This window comes from Macrobrachium nipponense, chromosome 9, assembly GCF_015104395.2.
Source record: "Macrobrachium nipponense isolate FS-2020 chromosome 9, ASM1510439v2, whole genome shotgun sequence".
Lineage (NCBI taxonomy): Eukaryota > Metazoa > Arthropoda > Malacostraca > Decapoda > Palaemonidae > Macrobrachium > Macrobrachium nipponense.
In genome coordinates this window covers 92,313,586-92,331,085 of record NC_061110.1, presented here as the reverse complement: position 1 = coordinate 92,331,085, position 17,500 = coordinate 92,313,586, and the positions used below count along the sequence as shown (strand labels likewise).

At 35.3% G+C, this 17,500-nt stretch overlaps 1 protein-coding gene across 1 annotated transcript in view; it reads left to right on the top strand.

Annotated features, from left to right (window-relative positions):
* LOC135218561 (SRRM2 protein homolog rsr-2-like) overlaps positions 1-17,500 on the top strand; it is a 181,096-nt gene that overhangs the window by 76,205 nt on the left and 87,391 nt on the right. Inside the window, exon 4 of the mRNA XM_064254937.1 lies at positions 17,073-17,189. Coding sequence (XP_064111007.1) covers positions 17,073-17,189 — 117 coding nt within the window. The remainder of the gene's footprint in view (positions 1-17,072; positions 17,190-17,500) is intronic.

Genomic DNA, 17,500 nt, shown 5'->3' with positions numbered 1-17,500 from the left:
CTTTTGTGGTGGTCGTCAGCCTTAGTCGGGTTACATTCCAAGTGGCTTTTGGGAAGGAAGGAAGGAAGGGCGGGCTTTTGGGTGCTGGGTGGGGGTCGTGGATGGGGTGGGTGGGAAGGTTGGCGAGGAATTAGAGTGCAGTGGAGGGTAGCAAGAAGGAAGCCTGCCATATATATATATATATATATATATATATATATATATATATATATATATATATATATATATATTAGTTATGTTATGGTTATTTCCTCTGTATATTATGAACAGCAATACTGAACTGTAATGTAGGATATACTGATGACATAAAACAATAATTCAAGTTGTGTTGATGTAGCTGATGACGGCTTTTATTTATTTATTTATTTATTTTGCATTTAGTGACTGCAGTCAGGGTTGAATGAGTTACTCTTCATGTCACGAAGAAAAAAAAACTATGTTTATATTTTGCTGATAAAGCCATCTTATCAACGAGCCCCTTATCGTAGATCTGAGCCATCGTAGGCTGGATTCATTCACTGAATTCCTGATTGACTGATTTTGTGAATGGCTCACTCACGGCGACCCAACATGACCTGAGGTCAGTGGAGATGGAGCTGGATAAGGAGACTGCTCCTCTCTCTCTCTCTCTCTCTCTCTCTCTCTCTCTCTCTAACATGACCTTGAGGTCAGTGGAGATGAAGCTGATGGAGACTGGTCTCCTCTCTCTCTCTCTCGTCTCTTCCTCTCTTCTCTCTCTCTCTCTCTCTCTCTCTCTCTCTCTCAGGCCTCCTACTTCTCCTATTGATTATCGGAACTTGAAATCAGATTCTCCTTTTCCATCCTCTCTTCATTATGTGAAGGTTCGGTTTTATCTTACTCGAGGACTTGCCTCTGGGTTGGTATATGTCGCTGGTACAGGGTGATTACTATTCTTTTATGGAGTGGTTCACTGTGTATATTTCGTTAAGAATTGGGTGTTATGTTTTTTTTTTTTTTTTTTTTTTTTTTCAAGTGGGAGTGTTTTTATTAAGAACATGGGTGCTATTTTTTTTTAAGTCGATGCTATTTTATTAAGGACTGTTTTTTTTTTTTTTTTTTTTCAAGAAGCAGTTGCATTTTTTTTTTTTTTTTTGACAATTTCTGGTGGCTTGTTTTTGTAAGAAGTTGTTGTTTTTTCTTATTTTTGGTTCAGAAGTTGTTGCTAATACTTCTTTTTTTTTTTTTTTTTTTTTTTAAGAAATGGGTGTAATTAATTTCTTATTTGAAAATGGTTGCTGTGTTTTTTTTTTCCTTTTAAGAAGTGAGTGCTAATTAATTTTTTTTATTTTTTTGTATGGTCACTCCAGTAAGTTCTTCGTTTGATTTTAATTCTGTAGTGTGGCTCTCTCTCTCTCTCTCTCTCTCTCTCTCTCACACACACACACAAACAATGATTACCGTGAAAGCATGCATACCTTTAAAACAATTTCCATTAATAGCTTGAGCAAACAGCGCCCGAATAATTATTCAAATGAAAATTCAAAATATTTTTCTCAGTATTATTGTTGTTGTTGTTGTTGTTGTTGTTGTTGTTCATATATTGATTTCAAACTTTGTGTTGCGTGCGAAAACGTCGTCCATTGTTTATATTTGTCAGTGATGTATTTCAGGTAATATATTCGCTTGTTGTATCCTATGCTTGAATTCACGTCGTTTCTGATAATAGGTTTACCTCTCTCTCTCTCTCTCTCTCTCTCTCTCTCTCTCTCTCTCTCTCTCTCTCTCTCTCCGGTAAAGGATTCAGTGTTTAGCAAATGTCCAGCTTTGCATTGTGGATAGATTAAACCTAATGAGGTCTTATGCAATATTAAAGATGATAAAATAGTTGATTTCTTAAGTTTTTGAATAAAGGATTAAATATGGGGAAAGATTAGTACGGTACAAGAGAGAGAGAGAGAGAGAGAGAGAGAGAGAGAGAGAGAGAGAGAGAGCTGTTGTGTGGCCATACACTATTAAAGAAGATGAAATAGGCTGATTTGATAAATATAGAAAAAAGGAACAGCATAAAAAGCAGAAATTTAGCAAAATGCTGGAGAGAGAGAGAGAGAGAGAGAGAGAGAGAGAGAGAGAGAGAGAGAGAGCTTCAAGGGTAGTAAAGAAGAAAGAAAATAAGTATAACAAAGTAAGCACGCCCAGAATGAATGAGGCGAAGAGAAGGGAAGCAGGCTATAGAATTTCCGTTTTATTTGGGTTCTTCCTTCCTGTAGAGGTCGCGTGAGCTGCTGAGAGAGAGAGAGAGAGAGAGAGAGAGAGAGAGAGAGAGTGAGGACGGGAGAGATTGAATGAGAGAGAGAGAGAGAAGGGGGTGGGTGTTGGGGGCCCAGGGGTGGGGAGGGTCCTGGATGGAGGTGATAGCATCCTCCCCAGGAGGTGACTGCATGGGTAGCGCTCGTATATATATTTCCCGTCCATTGTGTCAGGTCACGTTTGACAATGGAGCATTGAAACCTCTGTCGCCAATTTTGGAGGATTATTTATAACGGAAAATCCCTGGATTCTGGGAAGGGTCCCTTGAGGAGTCGTTGGTGGTGCGTGCGCATTGTTGTTCTGTTTTGTTTGTTTGTTTATTTATGTCAAAGGTCTAATATTTGCTCTCCCGAAGTATATCGTCGTGTGGTATGTCGTTGTAATAAACACAATGCCTTTCTTCAGGACTTTTCGGATTTTTTTTTCTTATACGCTTGTCACCACAAACCCTGAGATCCAAGCGAAAGAATAATTTTTTTCATCCGTCCGTAGTATTAAAACGCCGTTACGTCAAACCTTTGCCATGAAACATCATTCTGATCAACCGGATGCTGGTTCGAAGCCTGTTGGGGACTTCAGAATTACTTAATATTCTTGAATTTTGGATCTCATGCTTTATAGTGACGATTGTATCGAGGAAGTTTGAAGAATTCGAGAAGTCGAGAGGACATTGTGGTTATGTCTGTTACACACATATCTGGTCAAAAGTGATAGGTATAGATTCTATATAGTGTATATATATCCTTGCGTGGTGCATCCTGTAGGGGGTTAGCTCTCACCTACTTTCATTTTTTTTTACTGTACCTCCGTCCATGTTCTCTTTCTTCCATCTCACTTTCATATTGCAGCTGCTTTGAGGTTTTCCTCCTGTTACGCCTTTCAAATGACCTCAGTCCTAAATCTTATATTCTATTCCTTTACAAATTTCTTCTCCTCGTCCTTCCTCTTCAAGTTTGTCTCATCTCCTGCAAATAAAGATGATAAAAATAGATCACTCGACGTAAGTTCACTCTTCCCAGTGGATTCTCGGAGGCCGCATATATATATATATATATATATATATATATATATATATATATATATATATATATATATAGCGCCACAGCGGCGTAGTTGGTATGGTATTAGCGTTCCACCTCGGTGGTCGCGGGTTCGATTCTCGGCCATTCCGTTGAGGAGTGAGAGATGTGTATTTCTGGTGATAGAAGTTCACTCTCGACGTGGTTCGGAAGTCACGTAAAGCCGTTGTCGTTGGTCCCGTTGCTGATTAACCACTAGTTCCATGCAACGTAAAAGCACCATACAAACAAACTATATATATATATATATATATATATATATATATATATATATATATATATATATATATTATATATCTTTGTTTTTCCCTCTTCATTTTCCAGAATACGCTTCTTTCGCTAAATAACTTCCGTATGACCTAAGTTGGCCTCGCTTTTTACGGCGGGTCTCGCTAAGGCCAAGCGGCTTTTCCCTCGTATTTTTGTAACTTTGCAGTTGAGCCCTTATGCCCAAACTTTGGCAGCAGCAGCATTAGCGGTGCAAAAGGGGAGTGCATACTCTTTCTTTGCCATTTTCTTAAATCCGGGTCGTGTGTTTTTATTCCTTTTTATAATGAAGGATTCTCTGTGGATTAGCATTAACTCTTTACTTCTTCGTCAACTGTAGTTATCTTTTATTCCATCGCAGTTGTTGTGGTTGTTTTAACTCCCTCAGGAAGAGCCAGAAAATGCCCATCCTTAGGTATCCTCGTTGTAGGAGGATGTCATATGTGAGGATAGCGCCTCAGTGGCGTGATCGGTACGGTCATGCCCTGCCACCTCGGTGGCCGCGAGTTCGACTCTCGAGCATTCCACTGAGAGGTCAGAGATGTGTATTTCTGGTGATAGAAGTTCACTCTCGACGTGGTTCGGAAGTCACGTAAAGCCGTTGGTCCCGTTGCTGAATAACCACTGGTTCCATGCAACGTAAAAACACCCATACAAACAAACAAACAAACATAATGTGAGGATGAAAAATAAAGAAAGTATTTCTCATATAGCAAATCCTACAACAATTTCTATGAGTTGGAAATCCTGGGAAGAAGAGGATATGACTCTTCTCTTTTTTAGTATCTTTGGATATTACTCTTCTTCTTTATTTCAGTATCCATGCAGCTTTGAAAGCACTTTTAATCCAGGAGAGTAAGACAAAAATATCGTCTCTTTCTCCAGCAAACATAAAAGAAGTAAAAAAAAACTTTTCTGAGAGTATTGGCGTTGGGAATTCGTTCGATTGATGGCTGGCTTGATCTGACGGTGCAGGAGCCAGTCAGGTAAAGGTGAGTCCTGCAATAGAAAGTTGGGAGTGAAAAGGAATATGCAAGAGAGAGAGAGAGAGAGAGAGGAGAGAGAGAGAGAGAGAGAGATTTAGGAAGAGAAAGAGAGACAGACAGACAGAGAGAAAGAGTGAGAGATTGGGAGAGAGAGATCTTGAGAGATTTAGGGAGAGAAAGAGATAGGGACAGAACGAGAGAGAGAGAGAGAGAGAGAGAGATATTTAGGAAGAGAAAGAGAGAGAGATAGAGAGAAAAAGAGAGAGATTGGGAGAGAGAGATCTAGAGAGATTTAGGGAGAGAAAGAGATAGAGGACAGAACGAGAGAGAGAGAGAGAGAGAGAGAGAGTGAGAGAGATTTAGGAAGAGAAAGAGAGACAGACAGACAGAGAGAAAGATCCTTACCTTACAGACCTTACATCTTGTTCGGGTTGCCCCAGGTCCCTCAGTGTGAGGCACCTCTAATGTCTACCAGAGAGTTGCTAGTACATCTTCCGGTATATTTTGCATCTTCCAATCTTGGATGGTCTGGGATGCAGTTTAGATATTTGTCGAGCTTATTCTTAAACACATCTACGCTCACTCCTGATATATTCCTCAGATGAGCTGGCAACGCATTGAATAGACGCTGCATTATCGATGCTGGTGCGTAGTGGATTAATGTCCTGTGTGCTTTCCTTATTTTTTCCTGTATGTTTTGGGCACTATTAATCTACCTCTGCTTGCTCTTTCTGATATTTTTAGTTCCATGATATTTTCTGCTATTCCTTCTATATGTTTCCAGGCCTGAATTATCATGTAGCGTTCTCTTCTCCTTTCTAGACTATATAATTTTAAGAATTGTAGTCTTTCCCAGTAGTCTAGGTCCTTAACTTCTTCTATTCTAGCTGTAAAGGACCTTTGTACACTCTATATTTGTGCAAATATCCTTTTGATAGTGTGGGTACCATATCATATTGCAATATTCAAGTGGAGGCTACGAACATATGTTTTATAAAGCATAATCATGTGTTCAGCTTTTCTTGTTTTGAAGTGCCGTAACAACATTCCCATTTTTGCTTTACATTTTGCCAACAGAGTTGCTATTTGTTCATTGCATAACATGTTCCTATTCATCATCACACCAAGGTCTTTAACTGCTTCCTTATTTGTGATGGTCCCTCATTATTAGGTCCCTTATATGCATATAGCTTTCTTTCTCTGTCTCCATAATTTATTGATTCAAATTTATCAGAGTTAAATACCATCCTATTTACCTCTGCCCAATCATATACTTTGTTAAGGTCTCTTTGTAGAGCGTTCCTATCTTCATCACAAGTAATTTCTCTACTTATTCTTGTGTCATCTGCGAAACTACTCACTACCGAATCCTTAACATTATTGTCTATGTCTTCAATCATAATAACAAACAGTATTGCAGCTAACACCGTACCTTGCGGCACACCGGATATTACCTTGGCTTCATCCGATTTTTCGTCGTTTGCAATAACTATCTGTTTTCTGTTGTGTAAAAATTCTTTTAACCATCTTCCTACTTTATCCACGATATTGTGTTTTCTAATTTTCTTCGCTAATATATTATGGTCTACTTTATCAAAAGCTTTTGCAAAGTCTAAATAAACCACATCTGTTTCATTTCCGCTTTTCATATTTTTGAATATGTTCTCACGGTGGACTAAACAGTTGGGTTTTGTGTACTTTTTCCGGGTACGAAAACCATGTTGTCCTTTATTAAACAAATTATTTTTTATTAAATGTTTCATAATATTTTTCTTCATTACCCTTTCATACACTTTCATAATATGTGATGTTAGACTCACAGGCCTATAATTACTTGCCTCTAGTCTTGATCCACTTTTGAAAGTAGGGGTAATATATGCTAATTTGTGCTCATCATAAATCTTGCCTGTATCTACACTTTGTCTTAATAATATTGCAAGTGGCTTTGCGATAGAATGAACTACTTTCTTTAACAAAATAGCAGGAATTCCATCAGGCCCTGCAGCAGCTCCATTTTTAATTTCATTAATAGCCTGCACAATATCAGCTTCATAATATCTATGTCAGCTAAATATTCACTATTTTCATCCCTTACTTCTATATCATTATCTTCATTATCGATTCTAGGGGTGAATTCTCTCTTATATCGTTCTGCCAGTATGTTGCAAATTTCCTTTTTTTCATTCGTTAATCTCCCTTCAATTCTCAGAGGGCCTATTTCTATTCTTCTTTTATTCATCTTCTTCGCATATGAGTATAATAGTTTGGGGTTTTGCTTGATATTTAATAGGGTTTTTTCTTCCAAGTCCCGTTTTTCATTTTCTTTTGATTGTATAATCTTTTGTTCTGCATTTTCTATCTTACTTTTTAGTTCTATAACTTTCCATGCATTTTTTTCTTTTGCAAGACCTTTTTTTCCACTTTCTGATTTTCTGGAACAAGATCCTTCTGTCTCTTGGTATGCATGAATGATGTTTACTTTTCTTCTTCGGTATATATTTTTCCACTATCTCCAATATTTTATATAATATCTCCGTATTTACCCTTATGTCATCACTTACGAAAATGTTATCCCAATCTTGTTTAATTCTTCATTAATTTTGACCATTTTATATTTACTGTAGAAAATGTTATCCCAATCTTTGTTTAATTCTTCATTATTTTCTGACCATTTTTTATATTTTTACTGTAGAAGTTGTATTTTCCATATCCTTCCCACTTTTTCATTTCTTGCTTATCTCTCATTTTCACTTGCTTTGGAATGAACTGTTAATTCTATGACATTATGGTCTGAAATACTCGCATTATAAACTATTATTTCTTAACATAATTCATCTCGTTCACAAATACTAGGTCTAAAGTTATCCTTTCCTTGTTGGCAGGTGATTTATTTGTTGAATGTTGTATTCTAGTAGCATATCTAATAGCTTTTCAAATTGCCTTTTATCTTCTGCACTACTATTACTCTCTTTTTTATATGTATAAGTACAACACAATCTCCTATTCGTTCTTTTCCATTCTACGAAAGGAAAGTTGAAGTCACCAGATAGGAGAATAGTCCAGTCCTTGTGATTTCTACATATATCATCCAATTTTCAATTATTAAGTCAAACTCTTTAGTATTAGGAGGTCTATATATTACTATGTTCATCAATTTTTCAGATTCAAATTCTACCGCTATTAGTTCACATTCTGAGTTACTATATTTCTCATATATTTTTCCTTGTTTTTTGTCTTTCCCATATATTGCGGTTCCCCCTTGATTCCTATTTTTTCTATCTGATCTATAAGTTTGGAACCCTTTTATTTGATCATCATTCCCAGTCTCTTGGGAATACCAGGTTTCACTTATATTCATTATATCTATTTTCTTTTCATTTTGGGTTAGTTCTTCTAAGTACTCTATTTTTCTTTTTTAGTTACTCGTAACTAAACCCTGCGCATTCATCACTATGATGGTTTGCGTGTTTTCTCCTTCATTTAATACTGGTAGTAATAAGGATTTTCCCATGTCTCTTTCCTGTTCTGGTATGTTGTTCTTTTTTTCATTTCCAGAAATTCTGACATTAAAAAATCCAACTTTTCCATAATATTTGATCTTCCTTCATCATAATTATTCTTTTATTTTGTCTTGAATCTGCAATTTTCTCCGTTTCTCTGCAATATCCTCTTGCATAATAAATACAGTTATTATCTCTTGAGTAGAATTTCGGAGCTGATGCTTTGAAATTTTTTGCTGACACCTCTGCATATCTCATTGGTGGTTTGCTTTTCTCTTTTACCTGATATTCTTGATTTCTCTCTTTATTTGTTTCTTTCTTATTTTGGATTTTATTACTTGGTTGGTTATTTATTTGATTATGATTCATGGCTACAGGGTGATATATTTGCATTTTTTGTCGAACTTACATCCTTTTCCTTCTTTTAGGTTTTTACATATTTTTGGATGCAGATCTCTGCAATCATCCCCATATCCATCTAAGTATGCACATTTACCATATATTTCATAGTTTTGACATATCTTAGGATGTTTGTAGTAACATCTTTCTCCAAATCTGCAATTCCCTCTTTTCAAAAGGTTGCAGATTTTGTCTTTCTTGTCTATTTTTTCCTCTTTCCCGTCATTGTATAGATCTGGGTAGAGCCTCTTCGGGATTTGCTTTTCTGTTGTCATATCGTAATTTATTTCTTCGTAGGTATGCTGCTTTATTGCCTCATATGTAGTCTCAATGAGTATCTCTGCATCCATACTTTTATCTTGTTCTTTGTTTTCCTTATTTTTTTCTGTCATTTCATTTTTGTTTACTTCTCTTCCGTCCTCTTCTTCTTTTTCTTCTTCTTCTCCTCTTCCTCTTCTTCTTCATCCTCAACTATTTGTACATTCAATCTTGATTTAATAACATTGTCTATCCATGATAGACATGTTGAACAAAAAATTCTTGTATCTTTTCTCAAATCTTGTATTACCTCAGCACACTGTGGATGGGTCGGAATGTTGCATGCAGCACATTTTCTGATTAGGTTTTTGTGGATTGACTATGCTATACCAAACCTTACACAGTTTGCATGCTTTTGGCATTCTTTTCCTAATGCATCAATTAGGATATTCACAAGATTCACCTTATTCATTTCTTTGTCGGAATATGTTGGTTTATGTATATTTTCTTTATGAGTCTCTTGACCACTTGGATTTTATTTGGAACTTCTTCAATTATTTTCAAGATGTTTTCATTAGATTTGTTCCAGTTTGAAGGATTATATCCTTCTAATATATCTATGAATGCTTTTGTATCTTTTTGGTTAGGACTGTTGCTGATTTCATAGATGAGAAATGCCAGTTCCCTTCCTGCTACCTCATCGTATTGCGAATCTGCTAAACACGCCAAATTACGCCACCTCTTCCCGCAGTTGGAACTTACTGCCATCTTGTTCTGTTTTATAGTATTACACTTGATAAACTAACTTAGAAGACGCTTTATCCTACTATTTTCACACTAATCTTATCATCGATAGTTCACGAACACTTCTAGATCTCAAATTCTAGTCGTATGTTAAACTTGTGATATCTGTTGATTAATCTGACTTCACACGGGTACGTCTCACCAAGCAAGATGGCTAGAGAGATCTAGAGAGATTTAGGGAGAGAAAGAGATACGGACAGAACGAGAGAGAGAGAGAGGAGAAATAGGACGAGAAATAGAGAGATTTAGGGAGAGACACATTGGGGAGAGAGAGAGAGAGAGAGAGAGAGAGAGAGAGAGAGGAGAGAGAGAGAAGAGGAGCGCTAAACAAGGAAAAACTTCAGGACAGGGGTCTCATCACATCCGGGACTTGTCTTGTCTTGATTCACTGTGCCGGGGTCGACTCGAGGGGAAAGTGGAGGCCTCCTCCCCCGGAGCTTAGAGGGATTGGGTTAGCCTCCATTTTTATGGAAGCTGGGCTGGGCTTAAGTGAATGGAGTGTTTATTGGAAGTAGTGCAGGAATTCGGTTATACGATAACTGGACTGCAGAGTTGGAAGAGATGACATAATTTGGCATTAAATCACTTTCCACACCGGAGCTTCCCAAGCAGAAGAGATTTATTATTATTATTATTTTTTCGCACTTTAATTCCTTATCACATTTAAAAGCGACATAAAACTTATTAGTGATGAATGCTTTGCAGGAACCACTGCACCATATTATAGTGCCATCATTTCTTCAAGCGTTAAATTTAGGGCCATTAGACCTGAATCTTTGCACCATTTTCGGTATCCTATGTGCGTTTGAAGCATTATTGGTTTTCCTCATGCCTGAACATTTTTTCTGCATATTCATTTCGTTATATTTGATGTGATTGCTTCATTTATTTCTCGGAGGACTGTCTTATCCTCCCCTTTGGGAAGGGTTGTATCGTCCTCATGCATTATGGGTAATTCAGGGCTAAAAGTAAATTCCTGAGGGAATGTCTCAGTAGGACTCTATCCTACGGAAACATTCCTTGCGAATACAAATCACAATCCTTCAGTGGTGAGGTACAGTATCCTCCATTAAGCAAAGAAAAATAAAACAAAGCGTATTAGACGTTTGGTGATAATAACGTATTGGAGGAACGTCATGATTTCCTATACGAAGTTGTGACTAGAAATAATAGTTTAACTGTTTGGTAGGATCAGGATACTGATCTTTTTCTTTGTCAGACTTCTCTCTCATTTATATTTTCTTTGTTACTCTGTTCACGGAGAGAGAAGGGGAGAATGATTGATTTATAATAGGGTATTCGAAAATCTCCATTGGTAATTTCTCTCTCTCTCTCTCTCTCTCTCTCTCATCTCTCTCTCTCTCTCTCTCCTCTCTCTCTCTCTCTGTTTTCATACCTATTCCTGTTTTAGTGTTTTTACCTCATCCTGCCATCTACATAACTTTCCTTTTGCTCTAAGGAAACTATTGTTAGAAATAGCTTACCTCCGAATTGAAAACGATCACTAGCTGTGTCTTTTACGTTAATTTCCGTTTGTTCTGAAGTGGTATAATCCGCAGAGTCCGCAATGCTTATATATATATATATATATATATATATATATATATATATATATATATATATATATATATATATATATATATATATTTATCCATGGCGTTTATCGCATATTTCTTTATGATTCAGCCACTTCAGTCACTATGAGTGTACGTCGCTTAAACACGTCATTTTGCAAGCAAGGGCGAGAATGCATAGGACTGTGGACAGCTACAACAAAACGCATTGCAGATGCGCGCCTTTTATAGTTTTTTACTCTCTCTCTCTATCTCTCTCTCTCTCCTCTCTCTCACTTTTTAACTTTTTAAATTTCACGTGATTTATTATCACCAAACGAATAAAAAACGGAGGAACGAAGATGAGAGAAAAAAAAAGGTATTCATTCGAAAATAACAAAAGAGACAGTAGAAGTCGGATTAAGTAATACACCGATCATTCCTAATTGCCAGGTAAATTGGTAATTAGGCTTAAAGGTACCCTGGGGAACAGTTCTTAAAATTATAGGTAAATTAAATGGATAGTCTGAACCTTCTTTATTTCGGTATTGCGTGACTCTCTGCATTCAACGGATATTATCATTAGACCAAAATGATAACTCTAATATGCAGAGTCGAGTTATGATGGTTTTATATTATATTAATTATTTTTTTATTTTTGTTCGCTTGAGCGCCTTCCGTTTTATCAGCGGAACTTTTTTTAGTAAGATAATTCTTCTCCAGCTTCCGCCATATAAATGACTAATTGATATGTGTAGTAAAAGAAAAAAAATGGAAATGAAGTGATAAGGGTAGTAACGTAAATAAAAAGAAAAAAAAACTGGAAATGATTTTTTCTAAAGAAGACGAACATTATTTGAGGAATGGCGTATGACTTTATTTAATTGATTGATTGATTTTTTTATTTTTATTTTATTATTTTTTTTGTCCTCGGGCAAACGGCGTGCGTGGGTGTGCTCTAATTAAAAGCGTTTCTCACCCATTCATATTTTTAAAAAATATCGCCGCGATCTCTGAAAAAAAAAAAAAAAAAAAAAGATGTTTACTGAGCGTGAAATTGCGTGGGAGGAGGCGGACGGGCCGGGGAGGGTTTATGGGGGGGGGGGGGGGGGGGGGTGGGGGGGGGGGGCTGCAAACGCGCCTCCCTCCACACACGTATTTTGAAATTAAGTGTCCTTCTGTCGGTGGCTCAACAGTCCATAATCGTTCTCTTTTTAATTAAATACTTAAGTACGTTCTGAATAAAATGCTTTCTATTAACACTCATACTACTACAGTTTATGTAATAAAAAAAAATCCTCCATTATAAAGGAAATTATATTACTATGTAAAATAAAAATGCACCTCCTTTTGGATTTTACATAGCAATATAGTTTACTATATAATCGTGCATTTTTATTTCACAAACTGATTTTCACGAGATTGTGAATTCCTTTGCAATACCACCACATTTACTACTTCTACTATCATTGCATTATAAGCAGGCAGTCTCGCTGGGAAATAGATGATGAATACAAATTTCTAGTTTCTGGGGGCGGTTTGAACCGCTGACCTGTGAATTCTTGGGTCAGCGCCATGATCCACTCAGCCACGGAGAAATGTAAATGGCTGTAACGTTGGCCTGGTAAATCACAAACCTCCTCAAAGAGGGACTTCAGTCATATTATTTATTATTATTATTATTATTATTATTATTATTATTATTATTCGCGGAAAGATAACTATGTGTACATCAACAGAATGGGTATTTGGTTCCGTATTTCAAACTTGTCATAACTTTATATTTTCTATGTATTTAACTTCATAGGTCGTAAGCTTGCTATCTTTGTGAGATTGTAACTTTATGTATATATATATATATAGATATATATATATATATATATATGTGTGTGTGTGTGTGTGTGTGTGTGTGTGTGTGTGTGTGTGTGTGTGTGTGTGTGTGTGTGAATTAGACATCTGTGAGCACAGGAGCGAATCGGAAATCTTGATTTACATTTATGAAAATATCAGGTCAGCTCGCCTTTTTGAGAGGAGCAAATCTTTTCAGTTATTTATTATATGAAAGTAGACATATTGGGCTAATTTTTTTTTATTCTAAGAAATTACGGCATATTGTACTTGAAATATTATTGAAATACTGTAGTATCAATGAAACTGCATCCTGACTAGTGAAAGAGCAAAGTCGATTTGTCCTGGTTTGGAATCTGTTAGAGGAAAAGATAAGGATTGGTTATGTTTATGTCTCTCTAATAGTTTCCTTAGGACGTATTTAAGAGAGAGAGAGAGAGAGAGAGAGAGAGAGTTTATCGATGGTCATTCAGAGTTTTCCCGGGCAATGCTGGGTTGGTCAGCTAGTGGCGAATGAATATAAAGTACACAATTCAATAATGCATAATACGGTTATCATGTTGTGGGATGGGAATCCATTAGAGGAAATAAGGATTAATTATTGTGATAAATATTTGTTTCCTTAGAGTGTATTTAAGAGTGAATGAATGTAAGATATAAACCACAAATAAACGTATAATACGGTAATCGTATTGAGGGATAAAACTGGGCCATGAAGTGAAGGGTTTGGTGAGCCTGAAAATATATATAAATTTTTTTTGCGGAAGAACCAGTTCGTTGTGACTCGGCAGATTTTTTTTACCAGGTTCGTTGACTTGAATTGATTATACCTTACGAGGGAAATTGAATCTTTGGGAGTTGACTCGAGAATTGATAATCTCACGACGAAGACTCCATTACGGGAAGTCGATGTGAGAAAGAAAAGTTCCCTTAATGTGGAGAAGTTTGTTGCAGTAAATAATCCTATGTGCACTCAGAAAGATACTTTATTATTATTATTATTTTTTTTTCACAGTCCTTCAATTCGACTGAGTGGTATTCATAGTGTGGGGTTCCGGGTTGCATCCTGCCTCCTTAGGAATCCATCACTTTTCTTACCATGTGCGCCATTTCTACGAGCACACTCTTCTGCATGAGTCCTGGAACTACTACAGCCTCTAGTTTTTCCAGATTCCTTTTCAGGGATCTTGGGATCGTGCCTAGTGTTCCTATGATTATGGGTACAATTTTCACTGGCTATCCCATATCTTTCTTATATCTATTTTCAGGTCTTTCTCTTCAATTCTGGTGTCCCATGGTGTTATTATTATTATTATTATTATTATTATTATTATTATTATTATTATTATTATTATTATTATTCAGAAGATAAACCCCTATTTATATGGAAGAAGGCCACCACCATTGATTTGAAATTCAAGCTTCCAAAGAATGTGGTGTTTATGCGAAAGAAGTTACAGAATAATAGGGAATACAAAAAGAAGAGAACAGTCATTAGAAAAGAAAGGCAGAAATGAATAAATTAATACATAAAAACGTAAACAAAATAGTAAAATCCAAAGTGAATAAAAATCAACTTTTACATAGTAATACAATTTACTGAATAATTGTGGATTTGTTTTTTTATTTAGGACTGTGATCTAAATAATAATAATAATAAATAATAATAAGAATAATTAAATAATAATAATTAACTAATAATAATAAAGAAGGGGTTTTAATGAAGATGTCATCACTAACCAACTTTTAGACAATTAAATCTTCCCTCTTAAGGTCTCGCCTTCTGACGTGATTGCAGGTAGCTTACCTGTGTCCTAAACGACTTCCGCATTGGCCTATGAAAAGAATTCCCCCCCCCCCCCCCCCCCCCCCCACTCTCTCTCTCTCATTTAATAGGCCGTTACAGTCTGTCTTTCTTGTTTACTTCCTGTATACCTCTCCCTGTACCACTGCAGTGCCTTATTGTTCTCTCTCTCTCTCTCTCTCTCTCTCTCTCTCTCTCTCTCTCTCTCTCTCTCTCTCTCTCTCTCTCTCTTCGCGTGCTAATCTACGTGGAGACCTTCCTCGTCAGGGTGGGTTTTCCAACCTTGTGTGGCTGTTAAATGAGTATCAGGCGATCATTACTTTGTTTTTTATTGTTAAGAATGTTGTATAAGCAGCTCATCACTTTTGTAATTTTTTTTATTTTTTATTTTTTATATAGAAAAGTTGTATTTTTTTTCATTGTAAAAATTGTTTTATAATTGTTAACTTTTTTTTTTTTTTTTTAATTTTTTTTTAAAAAAAAATTTTATTTTTTTAAAACTGTTATGTAAGTTTATTTTTTATTTTTTTTTTTTTGATAATTTTTATTTATGGAAGTTTGTTTGTATTTTTTTAGTTATATTCTTTGTTATGAATGTTTGAAATTTTTTATTGTTATGAAAGTTTGTAATTTTTATTGTTATGAAAGGTAAATTATTTTTAATTTGTTTTTTATGAAAGTTTGTATTTTTTATTTTTTATTTATGTGAAAGTTTATATTTTTTATTTTTTGAAACTGTGAATTTTTTATTGTTATGAAAGTTTGTATTTTTTATTTTATGAAAGTATATATTTTTTATTGTTATGAAAGTCTGTATTTTTATTGTTATGAAAGTTGAAATTTTATTTATTATTAATGAAAGATTGTATTTCTCTTAATTTTATGAAAGTTGTATGTTTTTAATGAAAGATTGTATGTATGTGTATGTGCATTTTTTTTTTGCTTTGAAGAAAAGTTTGAATTGAGAACTTAATTGTTGTATGATATGGGTTTAAAAAGGAAGTTTAGATCTTAATAGATAAGGTAATAAGGGAAGCAAGTATGAGGCTTATCATAACATGGATAATAATCATCATTATTCTGATCATGATTTTGAGAATGGAACCAATGTCGTATTCACTGATCTTTGATTCTGAACTCGAGGATATATATATATTATATATATTATATATATATATATCTATATATATATATATATATATATATATATATATATATATATTGGAGGAAAGAGAAACAAAGGAGTCCTTCAAGGCCTTTCGACTTCTTGTCCTTTACATTGACAAGAAAAAGTCGGAAGGCCTTGTAGAACTTCATCGTTTCTCTTTCCTTCGTGGATTTTGTTTTTATATATATTCGTCACGTTCCATATATTCGTGATTCATACAAACGTACATAATACATAAATATGTATGTGTGTGTGTAATTGATGAATGACGTAGGACTGGGTAATATGGCGTTCCACCTTGTTTTATGATGTAAAAATGTTCGTATTTCATACATACCTTTTTTTTTGACACGGTTGGTGTTATGTAGGCGCTGCTAGTTCACTGACCGTTTATATATATTTTTTCTGTTATTTTCGAGGCTAAAACTTTTTTTTTCACCAACGTTGCTCTTTCATTCCTCGCAATTTTATTGCATAAAAAATGTTTTTCGTCGGCACTTTTCATTTTTTTAACAATTTTTGTAATTTAGGATAAACAAATGACTTTTTTTTTAAGTTTTTAAGTTTTGCTTCATATGCATTAGGATGCGAGTTGCTTCATTTGTTGTTTTGAATTTAATTTTAGAATTACAGTTACATTTTTTCGTCAATTGTATGGGCAGTTTTTTTTTTCTTTTTTTTTTATAAATGCTTTTTAGGTTTGGGAATACAGTCAGTGTCGCAATTTTCATAGTTGTTTTCGTTCACGGATGTTGTTTATATTTAAGATATGTTGTTTTTGTTTACAGGTATTGTTTATGTTTACAGGTGTCGTTTTTGTTTACAAACGTTATTTTTGTTTACAGATGTAGTTTGGTTTATAGGTATTGTTTTGTTTACAAATTTAGTTATGTTTATAGATGTTTTGTTTACAGGTGTTTTTTGTTTTTGTTGTTAACAGGTGTTGTTTTGTTTACAGGGGTTGTTTTTGTTTACAAGTGTAGTTTTGTTTACAAGGGTTGTTTTTGTTTACAAGTGTAGTTTTGTTTACAAGGGTTGTTTTTGTTTACAAGTGTAGTTTTGTTTACAGGTGATTTATGTTTTTGTTGTTAACAGGTGTTGTTTGTTTATAATTTTTTGTTTGTTTGTTTGTTGACAGGTACGACGAACGTGAAGTGGAGGAGAAGGTGGAGGTTTTCCGCACCATGCTGATGGAGCGGGAGCAAGCCGCCGCCCGGGCCAACGACATCCCCAAGGATAAATTCGGAAGACCCAAGTGAGTACACAAGAGCAGATCATCTCTGTCACGCCCTGGCTGACGCTTTCCTCTTGACCTCTCCTCCAGTAATACTCTTTATTTCATGTTCTCTCTGCTGGCTTTGTTTATGCCATGTCCTGTCTCCTGTCTTTATTTATGCCATGTTCTGTCATATAACTTTATTTATTTCATGTTCTGTCTGCTGTCTTTATTCATCTCATGTTCTGCAGATGGCTTCATTTATGTCATATCCTGTCTTCTGTCTTTATTTATGTCATGTTCTGTCAAATGTCTTTATTTATGTCATGTTGTCAGATGGCTTTATTTGT